The following is a 14,635-nucleotide window of genomic DNA, read 5'->3' as shown; positions in this document are numbered from 1 at the left end:
GCCTGGGTGGCTTAGTTGGTTAAGCGTCCGACTTTCGCTTAGGTCATGATCTCGCGGTTCGTGGGTTCGAGCCCCGCGTCGGGCTCTGTGCTGACTGCCAGCTCAGAGCCTGGAGCCTGTTTCAGTCTGTGACTCCCTCTCTCTCTGGCCCTCCCCTGCTCACGCTGTCTCCTCTCTCCTCTAGAAATAAATAAAACATTAAAAAAAAAAAAAAGAATATTTTCATTTCTTGTTGTGGGGAAGATCTGCTAGAGATGAATTTTCTTAGATTTTGTTACCCTGAAAGTATCTCTATTTAACTTCATTTCTGAAGATATTTTCATTGCATATCGGATTCTAGGTTGCCAGATTTGCTTTTTTTCCAACACTTTATTTTTTAATTTTTATTTAAGTAATCTCCACACCCAGTGTGGGACTTAAACTCATGACTGTAAGATCAAGAGTTGCATGCTCCACCAACTGAGCCAGCCAGGCACCCCTTTTCCAGCACTTTATTATTATTTAAAAAATTTTTTAAGTGTTTATTCTTTTGTTTTTAATAGTTTCTTGTCAAGTTGGTTTCCATATAACACCCAGTGCTCATCCCAACAAGTGCCCTCCTCCATGCCCATCACCCCCCTTCCCCCCGCTCCCACCCCATCTGCCCTCAGTCTGTTCTCGGCATTCAAGAGTGTCTTATGGTTTGCCTCCCTCCCTCTCCCCAACTATTTTTCCCCTTCTTCTCCCCGATGGTCCTCCGTTAAATGTTTATTCTTGAGAGAGGCAGAGAGACAGAGCATGAGCATGAGCAGGGGCAGAGAGAGAGGGACACAGAATCTGAAGCAGGCTCTAGGCTCCAAGCTGTCAGCACAGAGCCTGATGCAGGGCTTGAACTCACCAGCCGTGAGCTCATGACCTGAACCAAAGTCGAATGCTTAACCGACTGAGCCACCCAGGTGCCCACCAGCACTCTATTATTATTAAAAAATGTTTATTATTTATTTTTATGTGAGTACGTGCACACATGCAAGTGGGGGAGTGGGGAGAGAGAGCGAGAGAATGAGAGAAGAAGAGATGGAGAGGGAGAGAGAATCCCAAGCAGACTCTCTACTGTCAGCACACAGCCCAGTATGGGGCTCAACCTCACCAACGGTGAGATCATGACCTGAGACAAAATCAAGAGTCAGACGCTTAACCAACTGAGCCACCCAGGTGCCCCTCCAGCACTTTAAAAGATATAATTCTAGGGGTACCTATCTGGCTCAGTTGGTAGAGCATGCAATTCTTGATCTTGGGGTCATGATTTCAAGCCCCACATTAGGCATAGAGTTTACTTAATAAAAAAATGAAAAAATATATAATTCTATTGTCTTATGGTCTCTGTTGTTTTTTTTTTTAATTTTTAATGTTTATTTATTTTTGAGATAGAGACAGAGCACGAGCTGGGGAGGGGCAGAGAGAGAGGGAGACACAGAATCTGAAACAGGCTCCACTGTCATTATTTTTATTGTCACGTAGTCTATATAATGTCATTTTTCTTTGGATGCTTTAAAGAATTTTGTATCTTTGGTTTTCAGTAGTTTGACTGTGATGTGCCTAGGAGTGTGTGTGTGTGGTATTCTGTATTCTCTCTCTTCTCTCCTCTGGAACTCCCAATATATGCATGTTAGTCTAATTACTTGATATCCCACAGGTCATTGAAGTTCCAATCATATTTTTCCCAATCTTTTTTTCCTCTTGTTTCATTTTGGGTAATTTCTTTTTTAATTTTTTAAATGTTTTTATTTTATTTTTGAGAGTGAGACAGAGCACGAGCAGGGGAGGGGCAGAGAGAGAGACACACACACACAGAAACTGGAGTAGGTTCCAGGCTCTGAGCTGTCAGCACAGATCCTGACAGGAGGCTTGAACTTGTGAACCGTGAGATCAGGACCTGGGCTGAAGTTGGACACTTAACTGACTGAACCACTCAGGCACCCCCATTTTGGGTAATTTCTACTGACATCTCTGAAAGTACATGAAATGTTTTCTTCTGCCATCTCTAATCTGCTATTTTTCTTATTCAATGATTTTTCAAAAAATTATAATATTACTTCAGTACTAAGATTTCCATTTGGTTCATTTTAAAATTTTTTATTAAATGTTTATTTCTTTTTAGAGAGAGAGAGAAAAAGAGAGAGAGACCCTGAAAAGAAGAGTAGCAGAGAAAGAGGGAGAGAGAGAGAATCCCAAGCAGGCTGCATGCTGTGAGCACAGAGCCCCACAAAGCCCCACATGGGGCTCCATCTCATGAACCCTGAGATGATGTCCTGAGCCAAAATCAAGAGTCAGATGCTTAACCAACAGCCACCCAGGCACCCCCCATTGGGTTCATTTTTAGAGTTTCCATATCTCTTCTAAAATTCAAATTCCCCATGTCTTCACCCGCTATATCTGTCTTTTCCCATAAATTCCTTGACATATTCATAATAAATCCTTGTTTGGTAATTCCAACATCTGGGCAGTCTCTGGGTCTGCCTCTGTTAACTATATTTTTTCCTTTTGATAAGAGTCACATTTTGCTACTTCTTCAAATATCTAGTATTATTTGGCTATATATAAGATATCATAGATAGTAGTTATAAGAAATTCTAGATTCTCTTATCTTCCTTCAGGGAAGAGTGTTGAATTTTGTGTGGCATTCAGTTAATTTACTGGCAGATCACCTTGATTGGGGAGGCTTAGTTTTAGGCTTTGTTAGGGTGGGCCTTCCTAGTTCAGTTTTGCCCTTTGTCCTGGGAAATGGTCTTTACTCCTAAGGTGTGGCCCTCTGGGGTTTCACTGGAAAGCCTGAGGTGTTTTAAAAGCCATCTAACTTGGTAGACCTTGAACTCTTAGTCTGTCTCCCATTACTGGGAAATTGCTGAAGTTTTCGTGTAGTTCCTTGGAGTCACCCCACATATATGCACTTGAGGACTCAAACAGGGATCTAAGGGGAGTCTGTATGCCAATTTTGTGGCTTCTTCTTTTCCATGTTTTCCCTCCCCAATTTCCAGCCACTGCGGCAGTTGTATACTCTGACTTCTAACTTGTCAGCCTGATAAGACTCTTGCTTTCTGCTTGAGCTCTATTCCCTATCTGCAGCGTGGACTTCAAATGCCCTCCCTAAGAGGAACAGGCAGTTTTCTTTTTGTTTTTAATTTTTAAATTTATTTTTTTAAATTCCAGTATAGCTAACATACAATGTTATATTCGTTTCAGGTATAAGAGGAAAAGTCAGATAAATGTGTCTTTACCTAGTTTGCTTCTCTCTCTCATTTTATGTTTATTTTTCAGAGAGAGAGGGGGGTCAGATGATCTGAAGCCAGATCTGTGCTGACGGCAGACAGCCCGATGTGGGGCTTGAATCCAAGAACAACATTATAACTTGAGCTGAAGTCAGATGGTTAACTAACTGAGCCGCCCAGGCACCCCACCTAGTTTCCTTAAGGGTTGTATATGCTCTGGTTGCTATTTAGGTTGTTGTTCTCCAGTGCCTTTAAATTTTTTTTCTTTATTTTCCCACACTTTACACTAGCTATCAGCAGAAACGTTAGTCTGATACAAGCTATCCCATTATTGCAAGCAGAACTCATACACTTAGTCTTTATATTGAGTAAACCAATACTGGCTTTTGTCTGTTTTGAGAATTTACTTGACTTAATTTAAATTTCACTAAATAATCTAGTAAATTAGTAATTCCTAAGGATCTATCAAAGTTTCAGAGGTTGAAAATAGGTCTCTAATAGGGACGACAACTTGAGTGTGTAAAGCTTAAAAATAAACCTTATAATCTATTTTCTGAAACAGGGGATACAAACGCATGGTTCAACATTTAAGAGGTAAAAAGGATACACCATAAGAAGCTTCCCTCCCACCCCTCTTGCATGTGTTTTTAAAAAATTGTCAGCTCCATCTTTTAATTTTATCCCTATCATAATCCTAGGAATTCCTTGACAAAGAAGTTTGTTTTGCTTTGTTTTGTTTTATAAATAAATGATATCCTCCAGCAGGAATCATTACAGAGGAAGGCATCAATTCCATTTATTTCTGCAAACATTTACTGTGCCCGGAACAATGTTAGCTATTGTGGAGTAGAAACATGAGTCATACAGTTGAGAGTGCACTTCTCTTAATTAGAAAGGAGAAGAGAGCAGAATGAAGGACTATTTGTAAGGAAATCTGATGCCTTCTTCTTGACCCAGTTGGAAGAGGTGATAGAAAAAGGTCCCACCCCTGTCCAGCTGATGCCTGGCGTTAAGATTATATTCTTGGCCCTGTCTCTCTAACAGGGTGTCTCTCTAGCCCACCTGCCGCCCTGTTTACAGCCCAGCTCAGCACAGGGTCCAAGAACCTTGCTGGAAGCTTGGTGTCTAGTTCACAGTTCTTAGGGGGAGGGAAAAAGCTAAGTCAAGCCTCTGTAACTTCAGAATGTTGAACTAGCTACAGTTGACAACAGAGGAGTTGCTCCAAGGGCTGAGTGTTCTCCAACCAAGTCTGACAGAGCTGAACCCCTTCCTAGCAGCTGTAAAAACATCCAGTGTCCACAACAAATGTACTGAAAAGACACCGGAAGCTGAACAAAACCACAGAGGCAGCAGCAAGAATTCTGCACACTCCTTGTGTGGCCATGCCGTCAGGTTCCTATAAGGGCTGGGACTGGCAAGGCAGGGTAATGTGTACATAGTGGGAGGGACTGAATGCTAACAATTTGGGAATACTGCCGAGGAGGGGTAGAGATTATGGATATCAGTGGTCAGGTTTACATCTGGGTGCCTTTGTTCCTCTGCAGGAATTTCAGATCGAGCACACTCCACCTGTGAGCTGCCCTTGGCCAGAAAGTAAAACTTGTGCATCTTCCAGATGGGGCTTGGGACCTCTGGCTTCCATTCTGTTTTGCTGCAGGTGGCAAGCCTACTGGAGGGCTTCTGAAGTCTTTATCTGATCCTCCATTCAAATGCTCAGAACAAAATTGATTTATAAGCACCATTCTTTCCTGTGATAATGTGTAAAGGCCTCTAGGAGGCAAGGGCTGGTGAATAAAAATTAACTCCACAGCGTCCACAATTATTTTTCTGAGATGTGTAAGATGGTCATTGTTAGTTTATTTAGGATGCTGTCCTTAGGGCTTAAATTTAGTGACTGTTAAAAAGAAAAAAAAAAAAAAGATCGATAGGCTTCTCTTTCTTTCCCGACCTCCTGTTCCCTAATGCTCTCTTCTTCATGAGGCTTAATTTACTCAACGGGGTTTTGTTTTCAGGAACTGAATTCTTATGGTGGGAGGAACTAGAGCAGCACCAATAAAAATATAATACAAGCCACATATGTTTAAATTTTCTTTTTTCTTTAAAGTTTATTTTTGAGAGGAGAGAGAGAGAGAGAGAGCGAGCAGGGCAGGGGCAGAGAAGAGAGAGAGGGGATAGAGGATCCAAAGCAGGCTCTGCGTTGACAGCAGAGAGCCCCATGTGGGGCTCAAACTCACAAACCCTGAGATCATGACCTGAGCCGAAGGCAGTCGCTTAACCAAGTGGGCCACTCAGGTGCCCCTTAACTTTTCTAAGTGGTCCCGTTAAAAATTGTAAGAAGAAAAGGAGAACATTAACCTTAATATATCAGTGAACCAAATATATCTAAAATATCTTTTCAACGTGTACAACGATTATTGATGAAACAATTTATCATTCTTTTTTTGGTACTAACTCTTTGAGACCTGGTGTGTATCTTACACTTCCAGCACGTCTCAATTCAGGAAAGCCACGTTTCAAATCTTCCATAGCCATATGTGGCTGGTGACTATGGTATTGGGCAGCACAGGGCTTCAGCACAGGCCCTGGTGAAGGCCTCCAGGTCCCCGCCCCGCCCCCCCTACCCCCCATGCATGCAATGAACCCTCTAGGCTGAACTCTAGGAGAGCACCCAGTGACGTTACAGGCAGAAGAGTGTTGAGAATGGGGTCGGATGCCGCAATCCCAGCTGGGTTTTGCTGATAAAGAGAACTGGAAAGCAAAGGGTAGGGGGGCGTGGGTGGGCAGGGCGCGGTTATGCAGGCCGTATGAGAACTTGGTGGAGGGCCGAACCCCACACCGTGGACAGGTAGGACTTTACCTGGGGCGACCCTGGGCTGACAGCTGTTCCTTTTCTATCTTCTCTCCCCGCTCCCCGCCTCCCAGCGGTGGTCCTCGGCCTGCCCAGCGCCTGGGCAGAGGACGCGTGCATGCGCACCTGCCCGGCCGCCTGCGCCTGCAGCAGCACCGAGCGCGGCTGCTCCGTGCGCTGTGACCGCGCCGGCCTCCTGCGGGTGCCCGCCGAGTTTCCGTGCGAGGCGGCCTCCATCGACCTGGACCGGAACGGCCTGCGCTTCCTGGGCGAGCGGGCCTTCGGAACGCTGCCGTCGCTTCGCCGCCTGTCGCTGCGCCACAACAACCTATCCTTCATCACGCCCGGCGCCTTCAAGGGCCTGCCGCGCCTGGCCGAGCTGCGCCTGGCGCACAACGGCGAGCTGCGCTACCTGCACGCGCGCACCTTCGCCGCGCTCAGCCGCCTCCGCCGCCTCGACCTGGCCTCCTGCCGCCTCTTCACGGTGCCTGAGCGCCTCCTGGCCGAGCTGCCCGCCCTGCGCGAGCTCGCCGCCTTCGACAACCTGTTCCGCCGCGTGCCCAGCGCGCTGCGCGGCCTGGCCAACCTGACGCATGTGCACCTGGAGCGCAGCCGCATCGAGGCGGTGGCCTCCAGCTCGCTGCAGGGCCTGAGGCGCCTGCGCTCGCTCAGCCTGCAGGCCAACCGCGTCCGCGCCGTGCACGCGGGCGCCTTTCGCGACTGTGGCGCCCTGGAGCATCTGCTGCTCAACGACAACCTGCTGGCCGAGCTGCCGGCCGAAGCCTTCCAAGGCCTGCACCGCCTGCGCACGCTCAACCTGGGCGGCAACGCTCTGGGCCTCGTGGGGCGCGCCTGGTTCGCCGACCTGGCGGAGCTCGAGCTGCTCTACCTGGACCGCAACAGCATCGCCTTCGTGGAGGAGGGCGCCTTCCAGAACCTCTCGGGCCTCCTCGCTCTGCACCTCAATGGCAACCACCTCACTGTGCTGGCCTGGGCCGCCTTCCAGCCTGGCTTCTTCCTGGGCCGCCTCTTTCTCTTCCGCAACCCGTGGCGCTGTGACTGCCGCCTGGAGTGGCTTCGGGACTGGATGGAGAGCTCGGGGCGCGTGGCCGACGTGCCGTGCGCCTCCCCGGGCTCCGTGGCCGGCGTGGACCTCAGCCAGGTGGCCTTTGCGCGCTCTAACGATGGCCTCTGTGTGGATCCCGAGGAGCTGAACCTCACCGCGTCCAGTCCGGGCCCGTCCCCAGAGCCTGCGGCCACCACCGTGAGTAGGTTCAGCAGCCTCCTCTCCAAGCTGCTGGCCCCGAGGGCCCCGGTGGAGGAGGTGGCCAACACCACCGAGGGTCCGCTCAACACCTCTCTGGCTGACAGCCTTCTCTCCAGTGGGGTGGTTGTTTCGGGCCACAGCACCCGGTTTCTCCTCGGCTCTGGTCTCCTGCTCAGCGTGGTGTTTGCCCTACACACGGAGTGACCTTGCGCTTGGGGTGGCTCAGATTGCCGTGGCCAGCAGAGGAAAGTTGAATTCACTGGGCCTGAGGGTGTTTGTGGTGGGGGAGAGGGGAACCGGATGGGGCAGGTGGTGAAAATTCCAACCCAGGATGGAAGCGACAGTTAACTTCCAGAGATGGCCCTAGGAAGAGGAGAGCCCTGGGCAGTGCCGCGCCCGGATGGGGTGGAGGTGGGGAGAAGAATGGATTTCTGCTCCTGTCACCTGGGCATCAATTGTACAAGAGAAGCAAGAGTGAACATGGGCCCTCCAGTGAACAGACGAGGAATTGGAAGTTCCTAGGTCTACAGGGCTCCACCCTCATCCCCTGCCCCCATCTCCCAGGACACGGAGACTGCAGTGCCTGAATTAGAGTCAATCAAGTGGCTAAATACTAAGAACTGTGCTAGTTTTTCTGGCAGGACAGCCCATTAAGCCCAGTCCCTTTGTTTTCTACCACAGTTGTCCCCCCCCCCCCGGGGGGTGGGGGTGGGCATGGGCCACTACAATCCAGGAATATGGAAAGGACAGGAGAGGAGAGAAGGGGGATGTGAGAGGAACTTTAGACTCGAAGGGGGGTGGCCATGGGTCTTGGGGTCTGGAATGTGTTAGGAGGCATTGAAAACAAAGACCCGTTTCACTTACTCCACAATTATTCCCAGGGGTGGCCTTAGCCACAAAGCAGCTTTAGGGCAGGGGAGGGGGAAAAAAAGGGGAGGGGGAGCGGGTTTCTGTGTACAAATAAATGTGTAAAATCCTAAGATTAAAAAAAAGAAAAGCGTTAAACAAATTTCTGTACCGCAGGACTTTTTTTTTTTTTTTAGAGTCTTTCATATGCAAACATGCATTGTGATTCTCCTGGAAGGCCGCAAAATCCTCTTAGGTTTTGTGGGAAGGACAGAGATGCTGTTAGCAGGGCAGGGAGTCTTCAGCTTGGATGATCCCATTAGGTGCGGAAATTATTATGGGCGGCACACTTTGGGGCTGACTACTGGTCAGGAGGAAAGGAGGCAGCCAGTAGCTGGGAAGGGGGCCTGAGAGATTTCCCAGGGTGGGAGTTGGCCAAGTGTGAGCCCCCAGGCCTGAGTGCCAGGGCAAATCCTTGTATATCTGCTAAATGCTTGCTCAAGCAGTTCTCCACGCACAAGTAATGGCTGCATTCGTCAACATGCCGGAAATCTGCAGGGTGCGCCAAGCTGTGGGTCTTCATGGTGATAGTACTTCTGTGTCTGTAGGTAATACTAAGTATTAGAAATCTTCCAGAAAGACCTGCAAGGGTAGGAGTGTTCAAACAGGTTGTGACCAGTAGTGGTCAATCAACTCAATTTAATGGGTCACAAGCAGCGTTTAAAAACCAAGGTAGAAAAGAACGGAAAAGACACAGAGTCTCACGTGGAATAAGTATTGTTTTGTGAAACTTTATTCAGTTTGTATGCATTTATTCATATTATATGTGTATGTATGTATGTATGTTGCGTCTCGATTGCTGCGTACAACTTCTATTTTCTTGTAGGCTGTTGTTTTTTTCCCTATTGTGGGCTATTGTTAAGAAAGTTTGAAAGTCACTAATCTGGAGCCTGCATGATTTTTAAAACCTTTTTATTTTGAAAAGTCTCAAACCGACAGAAAAGTTGCAAAAATAATAGAATAAACACTTTGGCCATTCACCTAGCTTTCCCAGTTGTTAACATTTTACTGTATTTGCTGTATATAGTTTGAGTTAGTTGTAAACATCACAGCCCTTCACCCCTAAATACCATAGTACGCATTTCCTAGTCAGGAACTTTATCATTGATAGAATACTATTATTTAAAATATACTCTATAGTGAAATTTCAACAGTTGTCGAAATGATTTCCTAGGCAGTCACTCTCTTTTCCTAGGAGTCGAAAAAAAAAGGTTCCTTATGCTCATTTGATCACAATACTCAAAATTCTAAATCCTCCGACTGACTTTAATGTTTTAAAGTGAATTTGTTCTCCAAATGTCTTACTTTTCAAATGTGAGAACCAGATGAGGTCAGAAATGTTGTTTGTTCAAACCGTGTGTCGTGGCTATGGTAACTGAGTAAGGATCACGAGAATCCTGGAGACCAGACCTCTGCGTTTGGGTAACCATGGAAGTCTACAGCACACGTGCAGCCCGTGTTACTGAGGAACAAGATGCCGCCTGGGGAGGAATGTCCTTCCTTTCATTTGGAGCAGGTTCCTGAGAGTCAGCTTCAAAATGCTGCTTCAATTCTGCCTGGTGGTTAGATGGCCAGTTTTTTAATGAACATTTGTTTGGCTGAATGTTTTTGAACAAGTATCAACACTGAAATAGCCTCCGGGGAGACAGATTTTTATAGAACTATCCAACCCAGTAGAATTCTGGGATCGTGGGAGTTACTTACTGCCAAACAGATCCAGAGTCGCCTGGAACGAGTTCCCAGTGAACTGTGGCCATTATGAGCTTTCATGAGAGAACACGGAGTGGAGTGCCCGGTTTTGAGTTCATGAAGTTTCCCACCTATCACTGGCTAAAAGTACCTTGAGAGATGTGAAGGTGCTGTGGATTCTGCTGAGCAAAACTACGTGTCCCCATCTGGATGGACCATTTCGTGCTGCGGTAACAAACGATTCCCAAACTTCAGTGGTTTCCTGGGGGTTATTTCTTATGCACATATCCAACATGGGCTCATGAGGGGGGCTCTGTTCTTTGTAGCCCCTTAGGGACCCAAGCTGATGAAGGATCTGCCATTTTCGGACACTGTTATCTAAATACGAGTTCTAGGGTTTGTTGCAACAGAGATGGGAAGCTTGGGAGACTCATACATCACTCTTAAATGCTTCTACCCAAATGTGACATGTGTTGCTTCTCGCCTTTCATTGGACAAAAAATGTCACATGGCCACACCTAACTTTACCCAGGCAAGGAGGTGTGGTCCTCCTGTGTGTCCAGAAAGAGAGAACTAGGGATATAGAACTCTAGTAATGCTCCAGACAGTCTGCCCGATAGAGTCAGGCCTGGACTTCCCAGCACTGTGGGATGAAATCGAGGCTGGAAGGGGAAATGTGGTGAGCAAGCCCCTACTAAGCTCACTCTTTCTTCCCTTCCAGCACCCGAGCTAGGCTTTGAATACAATATTTGCTCTAGCCAATAGGAAGGCTGTGGCCTCCTTGTATTAGTTCTTTTAAGGAAGGGGAAAGGGGTCCCTGGCTGGCTCAGTTGGTAAAGTGTGTGACTCTTGACCTAGGGTTGTGAGTTCAAGCCCTGTGTTGGATGTGGAGCCTAGTTAAAGCTAAAAAATATTTTTTTTTAAAGGGGAGAGAAAATGTAGAGACAAAAGGTTCGTATTTTCCCCTTTAAAAAATGTTTTCTGCACAAACATTCAACTTACACTATCCAAATCTTTAGAAGCTTGGTCTTTGGAAAATTCCCTCTCAGAAAGCTCCCTGGCTATTTCTAAGAGGTCCCCTTGCTGTCTGTCATTTCATGAGGATGATCAAACCCCCATCCACCCACCTCTTTGTCAGGCCACCAAAATGCTGCCTTCTAGAGGGCACTTGTCTGTTGGGCACGGTTGTCATTGGCCGTTGGCTCCCTCTGCCAACTTCACCCCGATTTGATCCTCTGGCCGAAGGACAGCTTGGGTTGTCCCCCTTAATCCCTCATGGGACAAAAGTGAAGGAAATTTTCCAAAAATTGGGTGTAATCAAAGAGAAGTAAGTAGCCCCTCTCACTAGTCTCGGAGGTGGCTGTTGGTAGGATCCACAGACCTTAGCCCTCTCAGGGGCCCATGTGGCTAGGCTGGCTTAATTCCATCCTGCCCTAGACATGCCCAGGTCTTGCTGTGTTTCTGAGACCAAACTCCCAGGGAGGACGTTTTTTCTTGCCCCTCGTTTTAAGGCCCACTTCCACATTCTATAGAGAGTGGCCAGCCTTGCCCTCTGCATCACTCCCCATAAGATGTCCCAGACTCCCGCAGTGGGGTCAAGAAGAGCTAAAGGGGTTAGTCAAGTCCAGATCTTCAGCCCACCCACCTGCCAGCCACAAGTCCCTTCTTCATCCCAGCACCATGTTGTTGGAAACTGTGGCTCAGAGCTCCAAAAGAACAAACCACAGTTCTGGGGACACCAGTTAGCCTAAAGTTGCATAGAGTAAGGTAACATTTCTCTCCCCAAAGCCCCCACATCTGGGATACTGGGAGACACAGCTTTTTTTTTTTTTTTTAATGTTTTATTTATTTTTGGGAGAGAGAGAGACAGCATGAGCAGGGGAGGGTCAGAGAGACCCTGTCTGAAGACAGGGTCCAGGCTCTGAGCTAGCTGTCAGCACAGAGCCCAACATGGGGCTTGAACCCACGAACCAGGAGATCATGACCTGAGCTGAAGTCAGACGCTTAACTGACTGAGCCGCCCAGGCGCCCCAACACAGCTTTGATCAAAGATAGAACAGTCCCCTCCTTTTTAAGTGATTATATATACATATTGTTAGGCCGGCTGAGTGGTGGGGCAGAGACACCACAGAATGGCAGACCTTCTTAGGATGGCTGACCTTCTTAAGATGGCTGACCTTCCTGCCACTATATCAGTGGCCGTTACTACATCGGCGGGAAACAGAAATTTAAACCTTCCAACCCTGGACTTTCCAGTCAAGAGACTGCCCCTGTTATCTGAACCCCCACTAACAGGCTATAAAACTCCCACCACCACCCAACCAGGCCGCGACTTCCCCGACTCCCCTCTCTCTGGAGTCGCGGAACCTTGCCCGGGGACGCAGACAATAAAACTGTCCCCGTAAATTCTCTCGCCTTGGCCGAGGGTGCAGGCAATAAAACTCCTTCTGCGGAACCTTTTGCCTTGGAGTCTTTTTTCACTCAAAAACCTTACACACATATATAATTATATGTATATATATACATACGTACACACACACACACACACACACACACACACACACACACACACTAGTAGTTTGGGTTTTTGTTTATCTTGAAAGATACTTTATTTTTCTGTTATGAAATAGGACTCTTCACTTCCCTGTCTGACATTGTGTTCAGATTTGCCCCCAAGAGTGAGGGGGTGGGCCCTGCCTTTCTTATTTGCACTGGGCCTGAGGGCTTCACAGAGCAGAGGACAGTCTTTCCCAGAGGCCTGCCCAAGCCTCCATGCCAGGGGCCAGAAAGTGCTTGTGACATTACATTTTTCTGGGTTCCAGAAGTCTGAAAGCTTCATCTCTGCCAGTGTGGTCAGGAAAGGCCAAGGGGGATAGGAGTCATACCCAGGGGATGGTGTTTTTATGGTTTAGGCAGCAGTAATAACTGGCTCTCCTCTCCTCCCTGACCTGCCCCCACCCCCGGGGGCGGGGGGCAGTGCTGGGCTGATCAGAGGAGTCCTGTCTCCCTGCAGCGAGAGGTGCAAGGCTGCAGTGAAACATGGCCCCCTCTACCGTATGCCTGGCCAACCTCAGTTGCTGAAAGAACATCACTTCTATTCCTTCTCTTTGTATTCCAAGCACAGGAAATTTAGAAGCACTTAGACCTTTGCCATGTTCAAGAGCGTTCCCTTGAAATGTTGCTGACTTTTACACCTGTGATGCTGAGAGAATAAGAGAGTTTTTGTTCAGCCAGACTGAGACTCCAGTGTGCAGGGGAGACCTGTGGAGGGCTTATCTCGGTGGTTTGCAGCAGCCTAGCTGGAGCTCTCTATGGGTGTATATGACTTCGCGGCCGAGGTCCACTCATGGCTCACTCAGGATCCACTTAGTAGGTCATGGCGTTGGTAGTGGCAACCAGCATTAAATAATAGTGACAACATAGATGGGGAAACTTCAGCATGTAGCACCGATAGTAACAACAGCCTTATTTCTTAAACTGTGGCTTCAGTTATATATGTTTGTGTGTGTGTGCACATGCACCAGAACATGACATAAAAATGTATCTGTCACTAGGACGCCTGGGTGGCTCAGTCAGTTAAGTGTCTGACTTTGGTCGGGTCATGATCTCACGGTTAGTGAGTTCGAGTCCCACATCAGGCTCTGTGCTGACAGCTCAGAGCCTGGAGCCTGCTTCAGATTCTGTGTCTCCCTCTCTTTCTGACCCTCCCCTGCTTGCGCCCTCTCTCTCTCTCAAGAATAAATAAACATTAAAAAAAATTTAAAAACATGTATCTGTCACTGTGATGGGGTCATGGGGGCATGATCATGAATACCTGTGAGCCAGTGTCACAGATCAATTTGATTCCTTACTTGTTTTCAAAGAGCTTGGGGGTTGAAAATAAAGTGCAAGACCGTTTCATTTGTTGATTATTCTTCTTCCAGCCAATTTATTTTCTTGCATCACCACCAGAAAGTAGACTTGCCTTATTTATACCCTATTTATACACCTAGTTAGATCAAAAGAAGTAAGACTGGGTGTTTTGAAGAGCACCTGAGCAATTAGAATCAAGGTGCTCTTTGATCGCCCAAAGAGTCAGGGTGAAGTGGTGTGTGCAGACCAGGGGGCTAATGACTCTGGGACTCCTGCAGTGAGGTTCTGTAGAGGCCTGCAGAGCGCTAATGGCTGTTTCATTTAATAAGTTAATAGCTAATAATGAGAACATCTTTGAATGACCTTCTTGGTGTCTCACAGTGATATCTATTATTAAAACATCTAATAACCTGAAAAAACCCCCAAGGATAAATGATTGCAGAGATTATGATCATTTGAGACAAATTTTGCTGTGTCACCTCTGTGCCCTATTCCTAATATATAATTGCTTTCTTTTTTTTCTCTTTTTAGAAATTTTTAAGTGTTTTTTATTTATTTTGAGAGGGGAGGAGGGGCAGCGAGAGGGAGAGAGAGAGTATCCCAAGCAGGCTCCACGCCGTCAGTGTAGGAGCCTGACATGGGGCTTGAACTCATGAACTGTGAGATCATGACCTGAGCTGAAATTAACCAACTGAGCCATCCAGGTGCTCCTATAACTGCCTTTCTAAAATGTTTCTAATTCTTCTTCAAAATGCTTGTTGTCCTGAAATGGAAATGGTAACCATTATTAACTACCTATTATGTACCCGATAGTTCATGCCTAATCAT

The 14,635-nt window shown here is 47.3% G+C and overlaps 1 protein-coding gene across 5 annotated transcripts in view; it reads left to right on the top strand.

Annotated features, from left to right (window-relative positions):
- NYX (nyctalopin) overlaps nt 1–8,267 on the top strand; it is a 67,202-nt gene extending 58,935 nt beyond the window's left edge. For all 5 annotated transcript variants that reach the window (XM_039255870.1, XM_039255862.1, XM_039255876.1 and 2 more), the window contains one exon: nt 6,168–8,267. In XM_039255870.1, coding sequence (XP_039111801.1) covers nt 6,168–7,564 — 1,397 coding nt within the window. In that variant the 3' untranslated portion in view covers nt 7,565–8,267. The remainder of the gene's footprint in view (nt 1–6,167) is intronic.
- Nucleotides 8,268–14,635: the final 6,368 nt, after the last annotated feature.

Source organism: Hyaena hyaena, unplaced genomic scaffold (genome assembly GCF_003009895.1).
Source record: "Hyaena hyaena isolate Hyena2069 unplaced genomic scaffold, ASM300989v1 scaffold_12, whole genome shotgun sequence".
Taxonomy (NCBI): Eukaryota; Metazoa; Chordata; class Mammalia; order Carnivora; family Hyaenidae; genus Hyaena; species Hyaena hyaena.
Note: the sequence above shows the minus strand (reverse complement) of the source record. Positions and strands in the feature narration are given on the sequence as shown.